The 22,200-nt window shown below is 43.7% G+C and overlaps 1 protein-coding gene across 1 annotated transcript in view; it reads left to right on the top strand.

Moving 5' to 3' along the window:
- Positions 1–22,200, top strand: part of RUVBL1 (RuvB like AAA ATPase 1) — a 35,862-nt gene that overhangs the window by 8,350 nt on the left and 5,312 nt on the right. The window contains exons 4-9 of the mRNA XM_081096600.1: positions 3,987–4,138; positions 7,601–7,690; positions 8,450–8,599; positions 10,829–10,892; positions 12,429–12,627; positions 21,240–21,342. Of these exons, the coding sequence (XP_080952726.1) occupies positions 3,987–4,138; positions 7,601–7,690; positions 8,450–8,599; positions 10,829–10,892; positions 12,429–12,627; positions 21,240–21,342 (758 nt within the window). The remainder of the gene's footprint in view (positions 1–3,986; positions 4,139–7,600; positions 7,691–8,449; positions 8,600–10,828; positions 10,893–12,428; positions 12,628–21,239; positions 21,343–22,200) is intronic.

The following is a 22,200-nucleotide window of genomic DNA, read 5'->3' as shown; positions in this document are numbered from 1 at the left end:
CCACCAGGCAGCAGTCAGTAAAAGCTAAGTGGGTCCTCTCCTGTTCAGAGCAGGCTTGCACTCCAGCTTGCCCCAGTCTCTGTGAGGCTTGCTCTGCTTCTTAATGGTCCTTGCCAGGTCTAAGTAAGCCTGGAGTTTGGGACTCTTGCGTTAGACCAGAGACACTGTGAACTGTATCTGTAGGCTGCTTTGTGTTATTTGGAATATGGACCTTTTTTTTTTTAATCCTCACCCAAGGATATGTTTTTATTGATTTTAGAGAGAAAGGAAGGAAGAGGGGGAGAGAGAAACATCAATGTAAGAGAGAGACATTGATTGGTTGCCTTGAATAGGCACCCCGACCAGGGATCGAAACCGCAGCTTTTTGGGTGTACAGGATGACGCTCCAGCCAAGTGAGCCACGTGGCCAGGGTGGAATGTGGACTTTTTAATTATTCATTTATTTATTTATTTAATATATTTTTATTGATTTCAGAGAGGAAGGGAGAGGAAGAGAGAGAGAGAGAAAAAACATCAATGATGAGAGAGAATCATTGATTGCTGCCTCCTGCACGCCCCACACTAGGGATCGAGCCCACAACTCGGGCATGTGCCCTGACCAGGAATCAAACCATGACCACCCGATTCATAGGTTTTCACTCAACCACTGAGCCACACCAGCCGGGTGTGTCTGGCTTTTTTAGCAACATTTGTATTTGTAAGGTTTAGCTTGTGTTATTACATGAAGTGTTGAAAGGCATTCAGTGAATCTTATGATGCCATAGGTTTCAAATCTTTTGAGAACTTTTAAAGAATTTAATGAACATGTGTCATAGATTTTATTTAACTCATTAATTAATGAGATAATCTATAAGATGTTACAACTGGTTCAAATATGTGTACTAATAAAATGCATTTTTACAAATTTGAAAAATATTTTACTGACATTGATAAAATCTGACAAAACTGACCTTTACTTGAGTGTATGTGTTTAGGTTGCTTAAAGGTAATTTAAATGCTTTAACTTTGAAAAGATAAATTTCCTAGGCATCAGTTTTGTGATTTGCCCTTTTTGGGGGGAGGAGAGCAGCACAGTTCTTTTGATGGCAGCCAAGTAAAGAGAAATTTCTTGATCCTGCCACCGAATAAAAAGGCAGGTCATTGACAATCTTCAAAAAGGAACCCTGCCCATCTTTCTCTGCCTTTGAGTTTCTGTGATGTTGACAGTGGGGGTGGGAGAAAGCTGTAAGCTGACCAGAAATAAAAAGCAAGGAGTCTGTGCTATTTCCTTGATGTGATGAAGGTCCCTGTCAGGGATTTAGAAACCTGAGCCAGCAGATGAAACCTGTGTCATTTGCGTTGTTGTTGCCAGAGATAGTGCCAGCTCAGTCCCTTTCCTGGCTAACAGCCTGTTTCATTGTCTGTCAACCATATCCCCTGTCTGCTTGTCAGCACAGAGCAACTTCTAAACAAATATGGAACTAGTGAGAGATGGGAATGCCTTTCCCCCCACTTGAGGAATTTCATGTCATAGTCGTCTAACCGTAAATATAGGAAAACATTCCATTTGGAGGACTTTATCTCTGGGATGTAAAAGTTTTGAATTAAAAAATCAAAGTTCAACCCTGGCCAAGTGACTCAGTTGATTAGATCATCATCCAGTGCACCAAAAGGTTGAGTTTGATTCCCAGTCAGGGCACATACCTAGGTTGTAGGTTCGATCCCCAGTCAGGGCACGTAAGGGAGGTGACCAATCACTATTTCTCTTTCACATTTCTTTCTCTCTCTCTCTCTCTCTCTCTCTCTCTCTCTCTCTCTGCCCCCCCCCCCCCCGCTCCCTCTCTCTTCCTCTCTCTCTGAAATCAATAAAAAAAAATCATATCCTCCATGAGGATTAAAAAAAAAAAATCAAAATTTCATTTAAAAAGTACAGAATTTTCCAAGTTTGTCACAATTTTTTTTTTTAATAAAGGTGGAATTTTATTGAAGAACAAGTACAGACTCCCACATGGGGAGGGGGAAAGAATCTCACAGCACAGACTCCTATGTGGGGAGGGGGAAAGAGTCCCCTGTCACAATCTTCTGATACATTCATTTTATTTAGAAAATTTTGTCATGGTGTTCAGGAACTAAGAATTTGGTGAGGCAAAAATGAAATGCAACCTCTATTTTGGGGCTATTCCAAAACTTCCATTTGTAGGCTATCAGATTGAGTGAAGGTAGAATAAAACGTTTCCTTACTTGAATATCTGAGAGAGTTTTTGCCCAAATTGGGTTTCTAGGGAAAGAAGTCAGCGGACCCAATGTTAAGATAATGACCACATTTAAAAGTGGGAAGTAATTGACACCATTGGCAGTGTTGTTGTTTTTTTTGCCATTGGGTATTCCCATATCAGAACAGAGGTGGCTCCATGGTGAGGACACCCAGACCATATCAGGGCTTCCTGCCATCAGAAGTAGTTTATGTCTCACATTTTGAGTAGAACAGAGTTCATTATTCTTTAGATGATTGGTTCTCAGCTGTGGCTATACATTGGGATCATCTGGGGAGCTTTAAACTAATAATAATGGCAGGGTCCCAACCCCTGAGATTCGGAGGTAAGTGCTCTGAGTGTGGCCAGGGTATAAGGAATTGTAGACGCTCGTCAGGTGATTCTTAAAGGTAAGGACCATGACTGTAGACTCCAGCTAAGGCTTAGAGCAGTGTTTCCTAAACTTAAGCCATCAGTGTTCTTCCTTTACCAGGTCCCACTAATAGAATATTATTTATTTAAGTATTTTAAGGTGACTTGATAATTTTGTGCAGACATACAGCAAAGTACATGTATCATAAATATAGAGCTCAGTGGGTTATCATAAATTAACAACCCACCCAGTCAAGAAAAATAATATTGCCAATACCCTAAAGTGTAGTCTGTGTCCTCTATCTCCATCCTTTCTTTCCTTGTCAAATTAATGACTGCCTTGAATCTAACATTACAGTGTAGTTGTACGTGTTTTTAAACCTCGAATGCAAGTTTGCAGTATATATTCTGCCACATTTGGCTTCTTTCCCACAAAGTTATGTTTGAGATTCATCCCTGTTGTTGCATGTGGTCATAATTCTTTTTCATTGCGTTGTGATATTCTGTTGTATGAGTAAACCACAATTCATTTGTCTCTTCCACTGTTTACAGACAGTGGAGTTTTCTCAGGGTTTGGCAATTAAGAACAATGCTTTTATGACTACTACTGGCTGTATCCCTTGGTGCACATGTGCACTCATGTCTAGTGAGGATATACCTAGGAGTTGAATTGCAGAATCATAGGATATTCAACTTTAAGACATAATACCAGCCCTGACCGGTTTGGCTCAGCGGATAGAGCGTCGGCCTGCGGACTGAAGGGTCTCGGGTTCGATTCCAATCAAGGGCATGTACCTGGGTTGCGAGCACATCCCCAGCAGGACGCGTGCAGGAGGCAGCTGATAGATGTTTCTCTCTCATCGATGTTTCTAACCCTCTATCCCTCTCTCTTCCTCTCTGTAAAAAATCAATAAAATATATTTTTAAAAAAAAGAGAGATAATACCATGTTGTTCTTAAAGTATTTATACCAGTTTACACTCCCAGTAGCAGTGTAGCCTTCCTGTTGTTTTGCATCCTCACCAACTCTTGGTATTACCAGCCTTTAATTTTAGTGATTCTGGAGGTTATAAAGTAGTGTTTCATTGTTGTCACCCCTTGAACATGTAACAGATATCTGAAACAATTTTGAGAATTATAGCTTGTCTGTTTAGTTCTAGATTAGAATCGAGGAAGTCCCTTTGAAAGGCTGAAATACAGTTGTTTTTCTGCGTTCTGTTATATTTGTGTTTGTGGTGCTTTTCTTCCCAGGAGTACACCCTTGAATGTACGTCAGTAAGGTTGACTAGTCAATTCTTGTGACATGGAAGTTTTGTGGCAATAAAAGTTGTTAGGGAGTAAGAAAATTCTGCTCTGACCAGAGTTCCTCTGCCATCTCTTCCAGGGCTGCGGATAAAGGAAACCAAGGAGGTTTATGAAGGTGAAGTCACAGAGCTAACTCCATGTGAGACAGAGAACCCCATGGGAGGGTATGGTAAAACCATTAGTCATGTAATCATAGGACTCAAAACAGCCAAAGGAACCAAACAACTGAAAGTGAGTACATGTTTGTGGACTCTTTTTCTCTTGCCTTAGAATCTCTCAGCACTGTGTGGCCATGGGCAAGTGGTATCACCTGTGTTCCAGTTCCCTTGTCTGTGCGCTGTGGTGAGGATTATCACAGGGCCATCTGAAGATGTTATGTATGTAGAGCAGTAACAAGTATAGGGCCAGTACACAGGGGACTTAATAAAGATAGCTTTTTCTTATTTACTCTAAGGAAATTGTATATGTTGAAACATGAGCTGCGTGGCTGGTCGAATATACCTTCTGCCACCTATTTATGTTATGACCATTTGTCAGAGCCCTGGGCTACTCTCTGTACCTGGGCATTACTTTTTCAGTTACCATGCTCATGCTTATAAAAAGCAATGGCATTAAGTAATTTGGTAAGAGTTGGAGAATGGAGAATGAGTTGCCTTCAAGAGACCAAATACTGCAGGTATATGTCAGGACCTAGAAGCCTGGGTACTTCAGTGGTTGGTTCTGCTTAGCCAGGGCTTCGTAGAGAAGCCGTAGTGCTTGCACTGTGGGAGGCCCTAGAAGGCCCTCAGACCCCTCTCCTATAAACCTTGAGGATGCTGGCAACAGGGGTGCCTGGTGGGAAGAACATGGATTTTGGAGTTAGTCTGAAAGGGAATTTTGGCTCTGCTGCTGATAATGGTGTGATCTTTGGGAAGTGACTTTATCTGTTAAATGGGAATAAAAAATTGCCTATCTCACGGAGTTCTTTTAAGGATAAAAGTTATAGCTTTGGATGTGGCACCTAGTTACCTAAGAAGTGGTAGCTTTTGATGTTATTGTCAGAGCTTTCAGTTAGAGAAATGGAGCAATTTAGATTGTAGGCTTTGCTTTATTGTTATTGTTATTATTATTATTATTATTATTATTTTGTTGTTAATCCTCACCTGAGGATATTTTTTCCATTGATTTTTAGAGAGAGTGAAGGGGGGGGGGGGGGAGAGGAGAGAGAAACATCGATGTGAGAAAGACACATTGATTGGTTGCCTCCCGCATGCACCCCAACCAGGGCCAGAGATTGAACCTGCAATCTAGGTATGTGCCCTTGACTGGGAATCAAACCCTCAGCTCTTTGGTGCATGGGCCAATACTCTAACCCAGCCGTGGGCAAACTACGGCCCGTTTGAAATAAATAAAACTATTGAAAAAAAAGACCGTACCCTTTTATGTAATGATGCTTACTTTGAATTTATATTAGTTCACACAAACACTCCATCCATGCTTTTGTTCCGGCCCTCCGGCCCAGTTTAAGAACCCATTGTGGCCCTCGAGTCAAAAAGTTTGCCCACCCCTGCTCTAACCACTAAGCAGTGCTGGCCAGAGTGGCTTGCTTTATTATTAATAATAATATAACATTATCATCATAGCTCTTATTTATTGTATGTACCGGGCCCTGTGCTACATGCTCCAACAAATATTTATTAATATTTATGATGTGTCTATTTGTTTGTATAATTTCCCACCGATAAAGGAACTGAGTCTCATAAAGAGATTAAGCGGTTATCTTAGGATCATACAACTAGTTAAGTGGTAGAGTACCCTCCAACCTACTATGTGACCTTTTGAAATCAGTTGAGCTTTCTGGGCCTTCGTTTTCCCACCTACAGATTGACCTACTGCTGTAGATGGATCACAATTTGCAGTATAATTTCTCCATCTTTCTTCCCGTCTGTGATTTCATGGTTCTCTGATTCAGTGAGGTGGTTTCTTGGTCACTGCTTTATGGAGATCATAAAAATGTCTCTTCTTCAAAGGGCCATTTTTCTTTTTCCTAACAGGGTTTCCATCTTAGGGGCATGCCTCTGCAAATAATCTCATTTAAACCTGCCCCTCATCTCTCCCATTCTGTATTAATTAGATTTCTTAGTAGGACCTGCCACCTTGCAATAATTACATCTTCAGTCAACTCATTTGGGAAATTAACCAATATAAAAATGCTTAAGGCAAAAAAGTAGTGTGTGCTCTTCAATGTATGATAGATAAAATAAGGCATGCAACTTAGATTTCAGCTATCCATAAGGCTGCTTTGCAGTTTCCTTAAGAAAATGACATAGAGGAGAGGTGAAATTTTTCTTCTAAAATGAGTACTTCCAGCTACTTTGAGTGTAAGGTATTTGGATAGATGGAGCTTAAATACTCATGGATATTTAAGTGTGAAGGAGAATACCATACTTGCAATCAGTATCGAGTGCCTCCCTCATCCCAAGCCCAGTGTCAGAGGCCGACCAACCACTGCCCATGGCAGTGCTCCAGGAGGCCATCAGGCCCAACCCAGCCAGAGAGACAGAGCTTTGTTTTTGTGGTTACCATTTGCAGGAGCTTTATTGAGATATGGTTTCAAATAAACTCACCCATTTTAAGTGTACAACTCAAGGAATTTAGATCTATTTACAGAGTTGTACAACCATTACAACCAACCAGTTTTAGACCATTTTCATCACCCCAAGAAACCTCATGCCTGGTTACAATAGCTTCCCATTCTCTCCCACAGCCCCTGGCAACTACCAATCTACGTTCTGTTTCTATATACTATTTGCCTTTTCTGAACATTTCGTACTAATGGAATCGTACAATATGTGTTCTTTTGTGTCTGGGTTCTTTTGAATCCTGGGTTTTTACTCTTTAATATTGTTTGAGACAAAGCCCAAGTGTTTTTCACATGATAAAATGAAGTTTAATTGAGAGAAACTTATTTCTAAATGCTAACTCCTTGCAAAAGTTGCTGTCCTAGAATATTGATCATCAGGGGTAGCCTGAATCTGGACGATCTGGAGAAAAGCAGCAGTTCCCCAGATATGCTACTTTCCTGGAGATACAAACAGGCAGGCAAGCAGGGAGCAAAAACTGGGATTTCAATCAAAAGGCTTGAGAAAGATCCTGGTTTATGTTTCCCTTTGAATTTTAAACATCTGTGATCACATCTGGGTGCTGTTATATAGATGAAGAAACTGATAGCCTTGTCCAAAGTCATAGGCCCACAAAATGCTACTTACAGAAAGAAAACTTTAGTTGCAGAAGGTTCTATCAGTACCCAAGGTGAGGAATGTGAAGGATTGAACCTGCGACAGCAATCTTTAAAGGGTTCCTACTCCCAGGAATAGTGTAGGCCACCTAAAAGTAGTCAGAGCCATATTTGCCAGTTTGCAGCTTTAGGAGTAAAGGGGAAAGGAGACTAGGTTTCCCCTTATGTCCCTCTCTGCCTGGAACGCAGGTCCACTCACTCTTGCTTTCTCTCTATGACACTCAAACCCTCAGAGCCAGCCTCACACATTCTAATACACACACATGTGCACACATACACATACACACAAATACACTTTCTCCATACAGTCATTAGCTATCTCAAATCCCTTATGGAAAGATATCTTACAGTTTGTCAGAAATAAATACAATATGTATTAGAGTTCTCTGATTCACATGTTTTTTTTAAATTTTAAGCTGGACCCCAGCATTTTTGAAAGTTTGCAGAAAGAGCGAGTAGAGGCTGGAGATGTGATTTACATTGAAGCCAACAGTGGAGCCGTGAAGGTAATGCATGATTTGTCTGCCATGAGGAGGCCTGGGTGACCAGGAAGTTGCTTTTTTGGGGATGGGGATGGAGTGTCTGGTGCGATGCTGACGGAAGGTCAGCGGTTGCCCCTTTGTGTTTAATAAAGTTTGCTTTCCCTTTATCTTCATTCTAAAAAGTCTGTTAGAAAAATACTAAAACCTGTTTAGAGGGGGCATACAGGATGAGAAAGCAAAACAACTGTAGTCATTTTTAAATTGAAATGTGCAGTGTATTTAATCTTCCTTTTATCTCTTTGGTATTTTCTTCTCAAGATATATGTGTGTGGAAAGGAATGCTGCATTAGTTGGCATTCCTTTTATATCTGATTTTCAGTGTCCTGTACAGTGTTCCTCACTGTTTAATGGATGCGCATAATACTTCATATCATACAATAAATCACCCACCTACAAAAGAGTCTGAACAACTCCCTCCGGCTCCAGTTAATCTATTGGATTTGCCCTTTATCGGGAATTGCATACAGTTAAAAGAGAGGAGGAAAAATATTCTTGGAGAAAGTATCAGGTGTTTTTCAACTGGGTTTTTGGAGCCCAGCGATGAGCAGATAGCTTCCTTCTCTTGGCAGCAGAAGAGTGGGGGATGCTTGGAGTTGGTCGAGTATGAGTTAGTCGAGTATGCTGTCAGGCCCACACTTGGGAACTGAGACTTTATCTCACTTAGCAATGTGCCATTTGGGGACTTGGCAGTGAAAACTCACTCAGGTTTCTCTCCCTTTGCAGAGGCAGGGCAGGTGTGATACCTATGCCACAGAATTCGACCTTGAAGCTGAAGAGTATGTCCCCTTGCCAAAGGGGGATGTGCACAAGAAGAAAGAAATCATCCAGGATGTGACCTTGCATGACTTGGACGTGGCTAACGCCCGACCCCAGGTAACTGCCTGTACCCGGGCATGAACTGGCACACAAGCCCTTTTGCATGTGCACAGAAGCTCTGGGAGTGAATTGTCAGTCTTGCTGCTGCCCTTTCTTAGGGAAACAAGTCCTTTTGTGTCTGTAATGTTTAGCAGTGAACAGTGACATGAGCTAAGAGGGACTCCTTTGTTCCAATTCAAATGCTCTAGTCACAGATGATTTCACATGCATTGTTCCTTATCCCAGCCAGGCCTCTGGCCCTGACTATACAGCTTCTGTGGCTTCTCTCCAGCAGCGGCTCACACCTGGGATTCTCTGGGTGTTAATGGTGGGGGAACAGGAGTGTTCTTGAAGCCCTTTGCAGGAGTGTAGAAAGCCTGACAAGGCTGTGTCTTTCCCCCTGCTTAGCAAAATCCACAGTTTTATAGCTTTGAATGGGACCTGAATGTGCTGCTCATGCTGAGTAGAAGATGGATACTTTGTGGGAAAATACAGTATGACTTTATGACAGCTCTGGGAAATGTGCAATTTTTAAATCCCAACTCTTTCCTGCTGGTAGTCTTTCAGTTTGCTTTCTTCTTCATCCCAAGAGAGGCCACCTCTTCCCTAGCAGGGGGTAGACTTTTGAAATTGAAATTGGATCCTTGGGTGTTTTGTCCCTTGGAGCCTTGGCCAAGAGATTGCTGAAGAATCATATTGTGGACCAACAGGTTCGCTCTGCTTGCAGAATGGCTGTCCCCAAACTGACCTCCTAGGAGATTTTGACTTGGAGAGAGTGCAGGGCTGGGAATTGCAAGTCAGGGTTTGTGTTGCTGTGATGCTAATGAGCTTGGCTAATTAGTCACTTTGGGTCTCCAGGTTTTCTGTGACTTAGGACTCTGATTTTGAGTTTCTTCCTCTGTGAAAAGGGTATAATAATAGTTCCTGCCTGCAGGGCTGTTTTGAGGATCAAATGTTGTAAGTCCTCAGGAAACATTTGCTACCGTTTTGTGTGTTTTTTTGTTTTTGTTTTTTAAATATATTTCTTTATTGATTTCAGAGAGGAAGGGAGAAGGAGAGAGAGATAGAAACATCAATGATGAGAGAGAATCATTGATCGGCTGCCTCCTGCACAGCCCCTACTGGGGATCGAGCCCGCAACCCAGGCATGTGCCCTTGGCTGGAATCGAACCTGGGACCCTTCAGTCCACAGGCTGACGCTCTATCCACTGAGCCAAGCCGGCTAGGGCCATTTGCTACCTTTTACTAGTGAACATTTAGTGAGTGCCTCTGTGTACCAGGGTCTGGTAACCAACTGGTTTTCATGAATTGCTGGGTAAATGACAAAACAGCAGCTTCTTGCTGACTGCACCCCAAGGAGCTAGTGGGGAGGGTTAAGGCAAGGGGTGAGCCTATTAGGAGCCAGCGATTATGCAGGGATGGGCTCATGGACTCTGAGTAGCTCCAGGTTAGGACTAGGTTAATGTGACTGTGTCGCTGAGTTTAATGAAAGGAAATACAGGAACATAATTAAGTACACCTTATACCTACTTGAACAGTGTCCCCAAGGGAGCTAGAGCATCAGGAAAGGGTCAGACACCCCCCAGAGGACCTTTGACCTGAACTTTAATGGATAACTGGAAGCTTCCCAGGAAAGAGAATGTGGTTCCTGGCAGATAGACTAGAACACACAAAAGCATCTGTATCATAAAAGCCTTGTGGTCGTCATGCTGTAACACCATCCTAACCAAATGAGCAGTAGCTGTCGAAGCGGGCAGGGCGAGCTACTAGCTGTGGAGAGCTATGAGCAGCGGAGGGCAGGGCAGCGAGCTATGAGCTGCAATGGGCAGGGCGGCCAGCTGAGGCAAGCGGAAGCAAGCTACTCTCACACGTGCGCGCTGGGCCTCTAGTTGAGTCATAAAAGAACTTGGGTATTTGGGGAACGGTTAGGAGTCCTATGTGGCTAATCAAGGAGTATGGGATTGGAAAATGATATGACCGGAGATGGAGGTTGGGCCAGGCCCCACAGAGCTTGTACTTCCCATGAAGGGATTTAATTTTATTGTTACAGGTCAGGGGGAAACCTCTTAAGAATTCCTATTTTAGAAGCTTCTTAAGCTTTCCACTGGAGCTGTTCAGGATCTGTACACCTCAGGACACCATCAAGTTGACATTGGGAATGGGTGGGATGAGGGATTGGGGATGGGTGAGGCTTTTGCAGCTGCCTTAGGAAGCAGGACTGACTCTGTTAAGTCTTCTCTTACACAGGGGGGACAAGACATCCTGTCTATGATGGGCCAGTTAATGAAGCCAAAGAAGACAGAAATCACAGGTAAGAGCAACAGCAAGGCCTGTGAGCCAGAAGCAGAGCTGGAGGGCCCTGGATTCTGATATCCTTCTTGTGTGAGGCTCTGTGAGTGACTCTTCCCAAAACTGAGGAAGAGCCTGACTCCATGCTAATAGTCTGTGGCTGGTTTAGACAGCCAAAAGCATACCATGTGCCCTCTGGCCCTGCTTGCTAGCACACCCTCTTAACTGCATTCAGTATCCTTACATTCATCTTTGGAGATGGAAACTGTCACAGATTCTGGTCCGTTGAGGTTCCAGAAATGTGGATTGTGTCACCCCAGCTCTGTAGGATAGCTCCGACCAGAGCACACCTGAGCACAGCAAGCTCTGCTGTCTGGGTGCCAGGGGTCCCTGCTCCACCTGCTCAGCCTCCTGAGCACTTCCCAGAGCTTGGTAGGAATGTTGCTGGTCCCTTGTGGACTTTTAGTTTCCCTTGCTTCTCTTCTCAACGGGTACTTCTCTTCACTTATTTTACCCCCTAGAGCAGGGGTCCTCAAACTTTTTAAACAGGGGGCCAGTTCACTGTCCCTTAGACCATTGGAGGGCCGGACTATAGTTTAAAAAAAAACTATGAAAAAATTCCTATGCACACTGCACATACCTTATTTTGAAGTAAAAAAACAAAACGGGAACAAATACAATATTTGTATTTGCATGTGGCCCGCGGGCCGTAGTTTGAGGACCCCTGCCCTATAGCTTTGTCACCGTAAAGTGTTAAACATTAAAGCATCTTATTTTCTTTAACATTTTAGCCAGTGGAGTGATCTGAGGCCTTTCTGTTAGAGCTACCAAGAGTAGTTTCTGTATTTTAACATGATTTTGACCATGCCTGCGTCATGGCTTTGGTGGGAGATGCTGTATCAAATCTTCATGTTCTGTTTATGAGTAGCTCTCTCCAAATGATAGCACAGGATCTGGTTTGGAAAATGAGAACTGTGACTTTAGATGGGTTCTTTAACTTTTGAGAGACTCATCCATCTTAGAACTCTGAGATTGGACCTTTTCTCAGAACCTTTCATTCCTCTCAGGTTTCCTTCCAGAGAGGATTCTACACATGCTTTCTATTCATTTCTTTGTCCAGCCACTTGAATGAAAGTTAATTAACCTAAGCTTTGTCATACAGGGCCAAAAGAAAGGGTCATTTACCAGTGCAGAACAGGATAATTTGCATATGGAAACTCATATCATCCAGGGCTCCCAAACTCCAGGATCTATGGGATCAGGCAGGGAGCTAAGTTTGGGTGGGTGTGAGTAATAATATCTAGTGGGGAGAGTGACTTAAAGCACATCTTTAGGGGAAGCTGCCTATTCTGTGACTTCTGGTGTGATTATTCCTACTTTCAGATGATAAAACCAAAGCCTGGAATAGGGACATAACTTGCCTGGGGTCACATAGCGAACAGCAAAACCAGGAGCCAAACTTGGGTTTGGGTTGAATTCAGGTGTGGGGAGAAGAGAAAAGGTGACAGTTTTCCCCACCTGGTACTGACCTTGCATGTCTACCCTTGCTGTCTCCTAGACAAACTTCGGGGGGAGATTAACAAGGTGGTGAACAAGTACATTGATCAAGGCATTGCCGAGCTGGTTCCAGGTGTGCTCTTTGTTGATGAGGTCCACATGCTGGACATTGAGTGCTTCACCTACCTGCACCGGGCCCTGGAGTCTTCTATCGCCCCCATCGTCATCTTTGCATCTAACCGAGGCAACTGTGTGATCAGGTAGGGGGCTGTCTGCCAGCCATGAGCGTTTTCCACCTTCCATCTGGGTTAACTTGTTCCTCTGGGATCACTTTAAACATTATTACATCATGAGTTGGTCTGGGGATGAGGGAGCTCATGTTCATTTTGAGAGAAACATGCCAAAGTGGCTTGCCTTCAAAGGTAGTTCATGTGTCAGCCTCAATCTGTCATGGTCACCAAAGCCAACAGTCACCCTGTTACTGAATATGAGGGCCTCCTATGGGATGTCTGGGGTTAGTGTGGTATGATTTGGTCATTCAGTTAGAGTAGGCAAACATAAGATCAGACAGGGTGGTCTTGGATGATATTATATATGTTAACTTCTATCCTTATACTAGCTCTGGGAGTAAGTATTCTTGGCTTCATTTTTCAGATGAGAAAACAGAATGGCAGCTTAACTTGCTCGTGGTCATAAAGATAGATTGAGAACCCAGGTCTTTCTCATAGTGAAACCAGTAACAAAACCAGAATTTTCTCTCTACTCCAGAACTTTTTGGAGCCACACTGGTGCCTTTCCTTACCCCTATTCCCATAGTTCTGCCTTTGAAAAGGGGAGGTCTTAACACCTGGAAGGCAAATGCTCATATGATGCTTACCCTGCCAAGATGGGCCCAGAGCTGGAACAGGGACTTGTTTGATAAACTGAGTATCTGTAGGCCTGTGAGCCCCAGAGGACACACTTCTTCCCAGCTCGTAAGCCTAAATGTCAGTATCCCATACTTGGTACTTTTTTTGCTGTTTTGGTTTTCTGTCCTCCTGTTTTAAAGTTGAGGCCTGCTAGTGGCATGAAGGGGATGGTGAGGAGCCCCTTTTTAAGTCCAGCAGAGTAGTGAGAGCAACAGAACCTTGGAGGCTCTGTGCTCCTGGCAGCAAGGGTGCTAGGAATCCTGAAAGAGACCTGAAGGCCCATGAGTATTAGCGCAGAGCTGGAGCCGCACTATGTTAGGAATCCAGATTGCTGATTCACCTGGACTTGGCTCCTGAGTGGCAGTGGGTCATGTGCATTTTAGCTGGCGCTTGATCGAGCAGCTTTGTCTCCTCCATTGAAGTTGTCCAGAAGCTGTGATGTTGGCAATGGGTTAGGACCCCCTTAGATTCCCCCTCAGTTGACTAAGAATTAGAACGTATGTTTATGATTCAAGTATATATAGTAACTAGTGGCCCGGTGCACAAAATTCATGCACCGGCGGTGGGGGGGGGGGGGGATGGGGGGGCACGGTTCCCTCAGCCCAGCCTGCACCCTCTCCAATCGGGGACCTCTTGTGGGATGTCTGACTGCCGGTTTAGGCCCTCTGTGGGATCGGGCCTAACCCGGCAGTCGGACATCCCTCTCACAATCTGGAACCACTGGCTCCTAACCGCTCACCTGCCTGCCTGCCTGCCTGATTGCCCCTAACTGCTCTCACCTGCCTGTCTGATCGCTCCTAGCTGCCTCTGCCTGCCTGATCACCCCCAACTGCCCTCCCCTGCTGGCCTGATTGCCCCTAACTGCCTCTGCCTCAACCCCCACCACCATGGCTTTGTCCAGAAGGAAGTTGGACATCTAGAAGATGGCTGGTCGACCCAGTCTAATTAGCATATTACTCTTTTATTAGTATAGATATCTTGTAGTCACTTTGAATCCCTGAAATATGCTGTCTTGACAGCATCATTGCCTCAGGTTTTTTCTGCCATCTTGGAGAGAAGGTAGCTTGTACAGGTCCAGGACAGCTGTTGGTGAGAGGAGCCTGGCTACCTAGGCAGCTTCTGGAAACCAGATATGTGGTCTGGTGTCCATTGAGCCTGGTGTCCCTGCCACACAGACCCTGCAGATTTGCTGTACTTGCCTTGCTTTGGTCAGGCCTGGCTATAGTGAGACAGCTGGTGAAAGGGCTCAGCCTGGACAGATGGCACCCCCTGCAGAGCTCTGCTAACAGGCTTCCTTTCCTCACAGTGGATAACCCAGCCCAGTAGAGCCTGGTAGCTTCTGGCAGGAGCAAGATCTCTTGGACTTACAGTACCTTCTCTCAGTCCTGTCCCATCCAGGAAAAAGGTGCATAGGAAGGTAGCTTTGATCTCAGAACTTCCCAGTAGGGACAGAGCTCTGGTCAGTCTGCAACCTGGGAGACATGGCCCAGCCTTGTCCTGACTGATTTGATCAAGGGCTCCTTGAGGCTGTGGCTGCTCACTGCTGTCAGACTGCAATCATCCAAGTGGAGGGAAAATGTTCAGAGTGTGGGTCTTGTGCAGGCCCACTGAGGTAACCAAAATTGGGGTGTGTGCTCTACAAGAGTATTTTGATGCCAATCACTAGTGGGAAATTTGTTTAGTGGTGATGATAATGTCAAAATATCAATAATAAAAATATCCAACATGTATGAGGAGCTCTTTCTGTGTACCAGGCACACTGCTGCTCTCACCTCCGCTTAGTGAGGAAGGGACTGTTGTTCTCTTTCAGATGAGGACACCGAGGTTGCACCAGGAGGGGCACTTGGCTAGGGTCACACAGCTCAGAAGCACAGCTGGGAATTGATCGGAGCATTGTACTTCAGAGCCATGCTCTGAAATGTGAGATGTGAAATGATGAAATTTCTAGAATATATGTATAGTTTTGGCCTCATCTGACTTGCCGCCCATCAGACTCTACCCCTGGAGGTAGAGTTTGAGCTTCCTTGCCTTCAGACCCATATCTGACCTTTAGAGCCTGAAAGGAAAGGGAGAGGAAAGGAAACTCACAGTAATTGAGGGCTTCCTCTGTGCCAGAAACTGTCCAAAGTACTCCACACAGGCCTTCTCTTGTAATCTCAAGGCACCCTGACCACCCTACCTCCAGATTCACACGGGAGGTGAACTGTGAGGGCCATCTGACTCCAAAGTCCATGCCATTCCTGCTTCCCTGCACTGCTTTCCATAGTTGCCCGGTCAGTGAGTGAGGAGGGTTGAGTTTTGATGTTGTTTGGTCGTGTGGGGAGTGTCCGTACCTGATGGAGAGGTGTGGCTGTGAAAGTGCAGACAATCCCTAAATCCTCTGGGTCACCTCTCCTTGTACATAGGGGGAGTCATTCCTGGAGGAGCACATGGCCCTAGGCTTCTTCCATGGGCACCTCCCTCTCCCATGGGAAGAGATAACATTCACAGACATAGTGGGAGATGAAGCTGCACTGGCTCCACTCCTTTTACCTTGAGAACTCTTTTCCCTTTCAGGCTGCAGGATCCTCAGGTGTAAAGGAACTTGGCCTGATCCCAGCTCTAACACTTGGGAGGCCTTCTTTTCCTGTGGAGAATAGCTCCCTGGGATCAAGTAGTCTTTGTGGGAGTTTTTCTTCACAAGTCACTGTTGCCTTGTGAAGAAAAGTCTCCATTAAAGCATGGAGACTTAAGAAACAATCAGGTCGAAATTCAGTGTACCCCTGTGACAGAACACCCCAAGTGGCACTTTTGTTAAAAACCAGCTTTGTCCTGGCCTTGAGGCTCGGTTGGAGTATTGTCCTGATGCATCAAGTAAATAAGTGGAACAATAAATTGATATCTCCCTCCCTCCCCGCCCCTTCTCTCTCTCTCTCTCTCTCAACAATAAATAAAAATAGAACAGCTTTATGGAGATGTAATTCACACATAATACAATTCACCCAGTTAAAGTGTAAAATTCAGGGTTTTTTTTTAACATATTCACAAAGTTGTGTAATCATCACCATAGTCTATTTTAGAATGTTTTCATCACCCACAAAATAAATGCTATACCTATCAACAGCTACCCTGCCACTTCCACCCATACTCTTCCCTCCCACACACACCTATTTTTTCCATAGCTCCTTGCAACCATTAACCTACTTTCTGTCTCTATGCATTTAATGCCTTTTCTGGACATCTATATATATAAAAGCCCAAGTGACCATTACGACCGGTCCCTATGACACACACTGCCACCCTCTTGCAGCAGGCCAACCTTCCACAGTCCCTCCCCCCGGCCAGCCAGCCCCGATCGGCCCTGATTGGTACTGGGCAAGATGGCCTCGCTCCGCCCCGATCGCTGGCCAGACCAAGGGACTCCACCCATGCACTAATTCATGCACCAGGCCTCTAGTTTCATATAAATGGTACCATACAATCTTGTGTGTTTTTTATGTCTGGCTTTTTCCACTTAATGTAATGTTAAGGTTCACCCATGTTATGGCATACATCAGTACTTGTTTTTAAGGCTGAATAAATAGTATTTTAAAATATGGAAAATTTAGTAGCCCATTTTTCTATTCATCATTTGATGGGCTTTGGGATACATACCTGGGAGTGGAATTGCTGCATCAAATAGTATCTCTACTTAACCTTGCAAGGAATTGCCAGACTGTTTCCACAATGACTTTGTCACTCTCACCAGCAGTGTGTGAGAGTTCCAATTTCTCCACATCCTCAACAATTGTTATTATTGTCTGTCTTTTTTATTCTAGCCATCTAGTGGGTATAAAGTGGTATCTCATTGTGGTATTGATTTGCATTTCCCTGATGGCTAGTGATGTTGAACATCTTTTCATGTGCCTATTGGCCATTTGTATATCTTTGTGGGAAAATTATCTGTTTATGATCCTTTGCCCATTTTTTTATGAAGGTTATTTTTTTTATTGTTTTTATTCTTTATGTATTCTGGATACTAGTCCCTTACCAAATATATTGTTTGCAAATATTTTTCTCACATTCTGTCAGTTGTCTTTTTTGTTGTTGTTAAGCCTCACTTGAGGATAGTTTTTTCATCGATTTTTAGAGAGAGTGGAAGGGAAGAGGAGAGACAGAGAGAGAGAGAGAAACATTGATGTGAGAAAGACACATTGATTGATTGCCTCCCATATGAACCCCCACCATGGCTAGGGATGGAGCCTGCAGCTGAGGTACATGCCCTTGACCAGAATTGAACCCGGGACCCTTCAGTCCGCAGGGCAGTGCTCTATCCACTGAGCCAAAGTAGCTAGGGCTCAATGTCTTCTAGATTGTGTCTTTCTTTTGACACACAAGTTTTAAATTTTGATGTCTAATTGATCTGTTTTTTCTTTTGTTGCCTGTGTTTTAGTCTCATGTCTAAGAAAACCATCCTATATCCTCCTATATAATAAAAGCCTAATATGCTAAGTGTCCGGTCAACTGGTCAGCCGTTCAACCAATCAAAGCGTAATATGCTAATTGCTCATTATTATGTGCACTGACCACCAAGGGGCAGACAGTCGACAATTCGCTATGATGTGCATTGGCCACCAGAGGGTAGATGCTCCAACTGGTACATTAGCTTGCTGCTGGGGTCTGGCTGATTGGGATTGAGCGAGATGGGCCAGACATGCCCTGGAGCCCTCCTGCAGTCCCTCCCTGGCTGGCCAACCTCCTGCGTCCCTCCCCAGCCGTGATCATTCACCACCTGGCCTGCGCCCTCTTGCAATCCGGGACCCCTTGGGGGATGTCGGAGAGCCAGTTTCAGCCCTATCCTGCAGGCCAGGCCTAGGAACCTCACTGGTGCATGAATTCGTGCACTGGGCCTCTGGTTCATACATAATCTAAGGTCACAAAGATTTATACTCTATGATTTCTTAAAAGTTTTCTAATGTAGCTTTGACATTTAAGTTTCTGATCACTTGGAGTTAATTTTTGTGTGTGGCATAAGGAATAGGTCTGTCCAACCTCATTCTTTTGCATGTGGATACCCAGTTGCCCCATGACCATTTATTGAAAAGACTGTTCTTACTTTATTGAATTGTCTTGGCAGCCTCATCAAAAAATCAAATGGCTTTCTTCTTAGGGCTCAGTGGACTTTGGGAGTTACCCTTCATGTTACCCAGAGAAGTATTCTTTACTGTGCTTCCTGTCACCATAGAAGCTTTAAGCTTTGTGTTATCTGTGTCCCTGCAGTTACAAGGTTATATAAACAACTATCAAGCAGTGATTCAGAGCCAGGGAAATTTTTTTATTTGTCTTGCCTGGAGGTGCTGCTGGCATCTAGTGGGTAGAGCAGTGATGGCGAACCTTTTGAGCTCGGCTTGTCAGCATTTTGAAAAACCCTAACTTAACTCTGGTGCCGTGTCACATATAAAAATTTTTTGATATTTGCAACCATAGTAAAACAAAGACTTATATTTTTGATATTTATTTTATATATTTAAATGCCATTTAACAAAGAAAAATCAACCAAAAAAATGAGTTCCACGCGTGTCATAGGTTCGCCATCACTGGGGTAGAGGCTAGGGGCACTGCTGAGCATCCTACAATGCACAAGATAGTCCTCTACAAAAAAATTATTTGGTCCAAAATGTCAAAATGTGACAGTTGAGGAACCCTTGCGTTATAATTTTTGCACCCATATAAGTGTGTCTATAGGATAATTTTTTAGATGCACAATTCCTTGTTCCTACAGATATACCATATTGGATTCCAAGGAGAATTCCGTCTGTGGTCTCACACCCATCTGGAAGAGGCACACCATTAACTTAGTTTGAATAGTTGTTGAATGGCATAATGATGAAATCAAAGTATTAGGCTGAGGCCAGAGTCAGTAATGCACTTCCAGGTACAAGAATAAATCTGCACTTTCAGCCAAAATATAATTATTACTGCAGTTTGTTGTTAGCAATTTTATAATGTAATATGGCTATTATGGCTACCCTGTCAAACAATGATTGCTTCACACTGAGAGCTCCTCCTGGAGTTGCTGTGGACTGAAGGGTCCCAGGTTCAATTCCGGTCAAGGACACATGCCCAGGTTGCAGGCTCAATCCCCCGTAGAGGGTGTGCAGGAAGCAGCCGATCAACGATTTCCACCATTGATGTTTCTATCTCTCTCTCCCTCTTCCTTCCTCTCTGAAATCAATAAAAATATATTTTAAAAGCAATAATAATAATATTTGTATTTGCTATTCTATTTCCCCATTCATTTTGAAAGGTCTTAACTATAATAATAAAAGCGTAATATGCTAATTAGACCACACATCCTTCTGGACGACCTTCTGGATGAAGCCGGGGCTGCTAAGGAAGCCCGGGTCCCAGGTGCCAGAGGGAAGCCGGTGCTGGCAGCTGGGGGAAGGAAGGTCTACTCCTGCACAAATTCCGTACATCAGGCCTCTAGTTTTTTTATATTTAACAGTTGTTCATTAATATGGCATTTTATTCTTTTTTGAATTGTTTTTATTGTAGTAAAATGTATATAACATGGAGTTTGCCATTTAGGTATACAACTCAGTGGTATTAATTATATTCAGTGTTTTACAACCATTACCACCATCCATCTCCAAAGCTTCTCCATCACCCCAGACAGAAACTCTGTACCCCTTAAGCAGTAATTCCCATTTCCCCCTTACCCCATCCCTAGTAACCTTTAGTCTACTGTATTTACGAATTGCCTTTTTTAGATATTTTCTATACATGAAATCATACAATATTTGCCCCTTTATAATTAGCTTCTTTCACTTAGCATAATGTTTTCGAGGTCCATGCTGTTGTAGAATATATCAAAACAGCATTTATTCTTGCAGTAATAAATATACATTATACTTTAACTGACCACATAGAATTTCAACAGATTTTTTTTTTACTGGTTTTATTTCTACAATGATTACTTATATTAGAAACCAAGTATTCTGATATTAACCATTAAATTCAAATGACCTATTCTTGTTCTTTTTTATATTGGTAAGTTATGACCGTAGACTTTAATCTGGCACCAGATATGGTGCAGAGGTAGACCTGCTGTTGTGACTCTTAAAGATTGAGGCTTCCGGACACTGTGGCTGAAGCCTGGCCCCGTGGGCTGCCAGGTCTGCCCAACACGCTTCCTGCCAGGCAGGCAGCTGGTACCTGAAGGCCTGGTGGATTTAACAGAGCTCCTCTCCTGGACTGTTCTTCCTATGGCTTGGTTAAGAATCCGAAGGAAAATAGGAAAAGGGCATGACTGGACAGTTCCCCAAAAGAAATAAAATAACTAGTGCATATAAGGGAAAGCATTCAAATGAATGCTTCTGTTTTCTAAACCATTTGCTGTCAAAGCAGCAAAGTATTTAAAAAATTAGAATACCTCGTGTTGGCTATAATGCAAGGAGATCAGATCACTGGGTAGCTTTGTAAATTAGGACATTCAGTCATCCATTCAAATAGATATTCAGGATTGTATCAGGCACTACTAGAATTTCTGAGGAAATGTTCATGAGTGACTGTATAAAATTGTTTATCAAAGCATCATTAGTAAAAATAACAATTGGAACTACCTAAATGCCCAACATTTTTGGGTTTTATAAAATACCTGATGGATTAAAACTAAAGTGACATAGACAAAAGCAAAAAAAAAAAAAAAAAAAAAAAAATCTACATACTTAGTGTAGTTTATAAAAATCTATATATATGAAAATGTGCTGTTTGTTTTTTGGGTGGCCTTTTCTTCCTCTTTCCCAAATTTCCTATGGTATTGATATTTTCTCAAATAGAGAAGTTGCTTTTGATGATACCTGAATGTTAGTCTGTTACCCTGGCTCTGACTCTTAGGACGTAAGCTAGCTGTTTTGTCATGGTGAGCACCTCAACCATGTTTTCAATGTCCAGAGCCTGGTCTCAAAGAGCAGGGGGTGATGTGATCGTTCTGGCTCTTGCAGGGGTACTGAGGATATCACCTCTCCTCATGGCATCCCCCTCGACCTTCTGGACCGAGTGATGATCATCCGGACCATGCTGTACACGCCACAGGAAATGAAACAGGTGAGTCTGCCTTCCCACTTCCTCGCTCTCTTCCCTCATTTGCTCCCAGCATTCCCTGATGCCGTGCAGAAAGGCTCCATAGAATGGACCTAGCTCTCACCACCGTCTGCCACTTAGCTGCTGCCCTGGGCAAGTCACAATGCTCCAGAGCCTCAATTCCCCCATCAGAGGGACAGATGGGCCAACTAGACATTGCCTGAAGTGTCACAAAACCTTCGGAAAGGGATGATGAAAAATATTGACTTGATGATAGTCATTAGGGAGGCCACTGGCTCTAGGAAAGAGGCAATGAAATGACTTGGCAATAGCCTCTTGGACCCAGGCCAGGCCCTGTCCGAGGTCTCTTTGCTCAGTGGGCAAAGCTAGGCACTCTGTCCCATCAGAACCCACAGCAGGCCAGCTCCAGCAGAGCATAGAAGCTGGAGAGGGTAAGCACTTGAGTCTTAGCAGACCCTGGCTGCCATGAAGAGCCTGACTAGTGGTGGGTTTTTTGGGGGTGGTGCATAGTTTTGTTGCTTTGGCTGTAGAGATGATGGTGAAGCAGGGTCACAGAGCTTAGAGGGGCACGTGGAATGGAGGTCATAAAACTAACCTTATAATGAGAGGCTTGAAGGAAATGTACATAAAAGCATCTAACTCAGTCCCTGACACAGAGTACATGCTCAAAATTCCACGTGAGCTGAATTTGGGTTAGATTTGCAGGTGGGGTGGGGGTGCTGGGATATATGAGATTGGGCTTTACCTCAAGGGGTACAGTTTTAGTTTTTCCCACAGGAATGGCCTCTTGCTTGATCTGGAGCTGGAATACCAACTGTGTGCTAAACAGTGCCTAGGCACTGCACACTTAGAATTTCGAGT

This window comes from Myotis nattereri (assembly GCF_964212035.1).
Source record: "Myotis nattereri genome assembly, chromosome: 8".
Taxonomy (NCBI): Eukaryota; Metazoa; Chordata; class Mammalia; order Chiroptera; family Vespertilionidae; genus Myotis; species Myotis nattereri.
The sequence above is the reverse complement of the archived record's forward strand: the minus strand, read 5'-3'. Positions and strand labels throughout refer to the sequence as shown.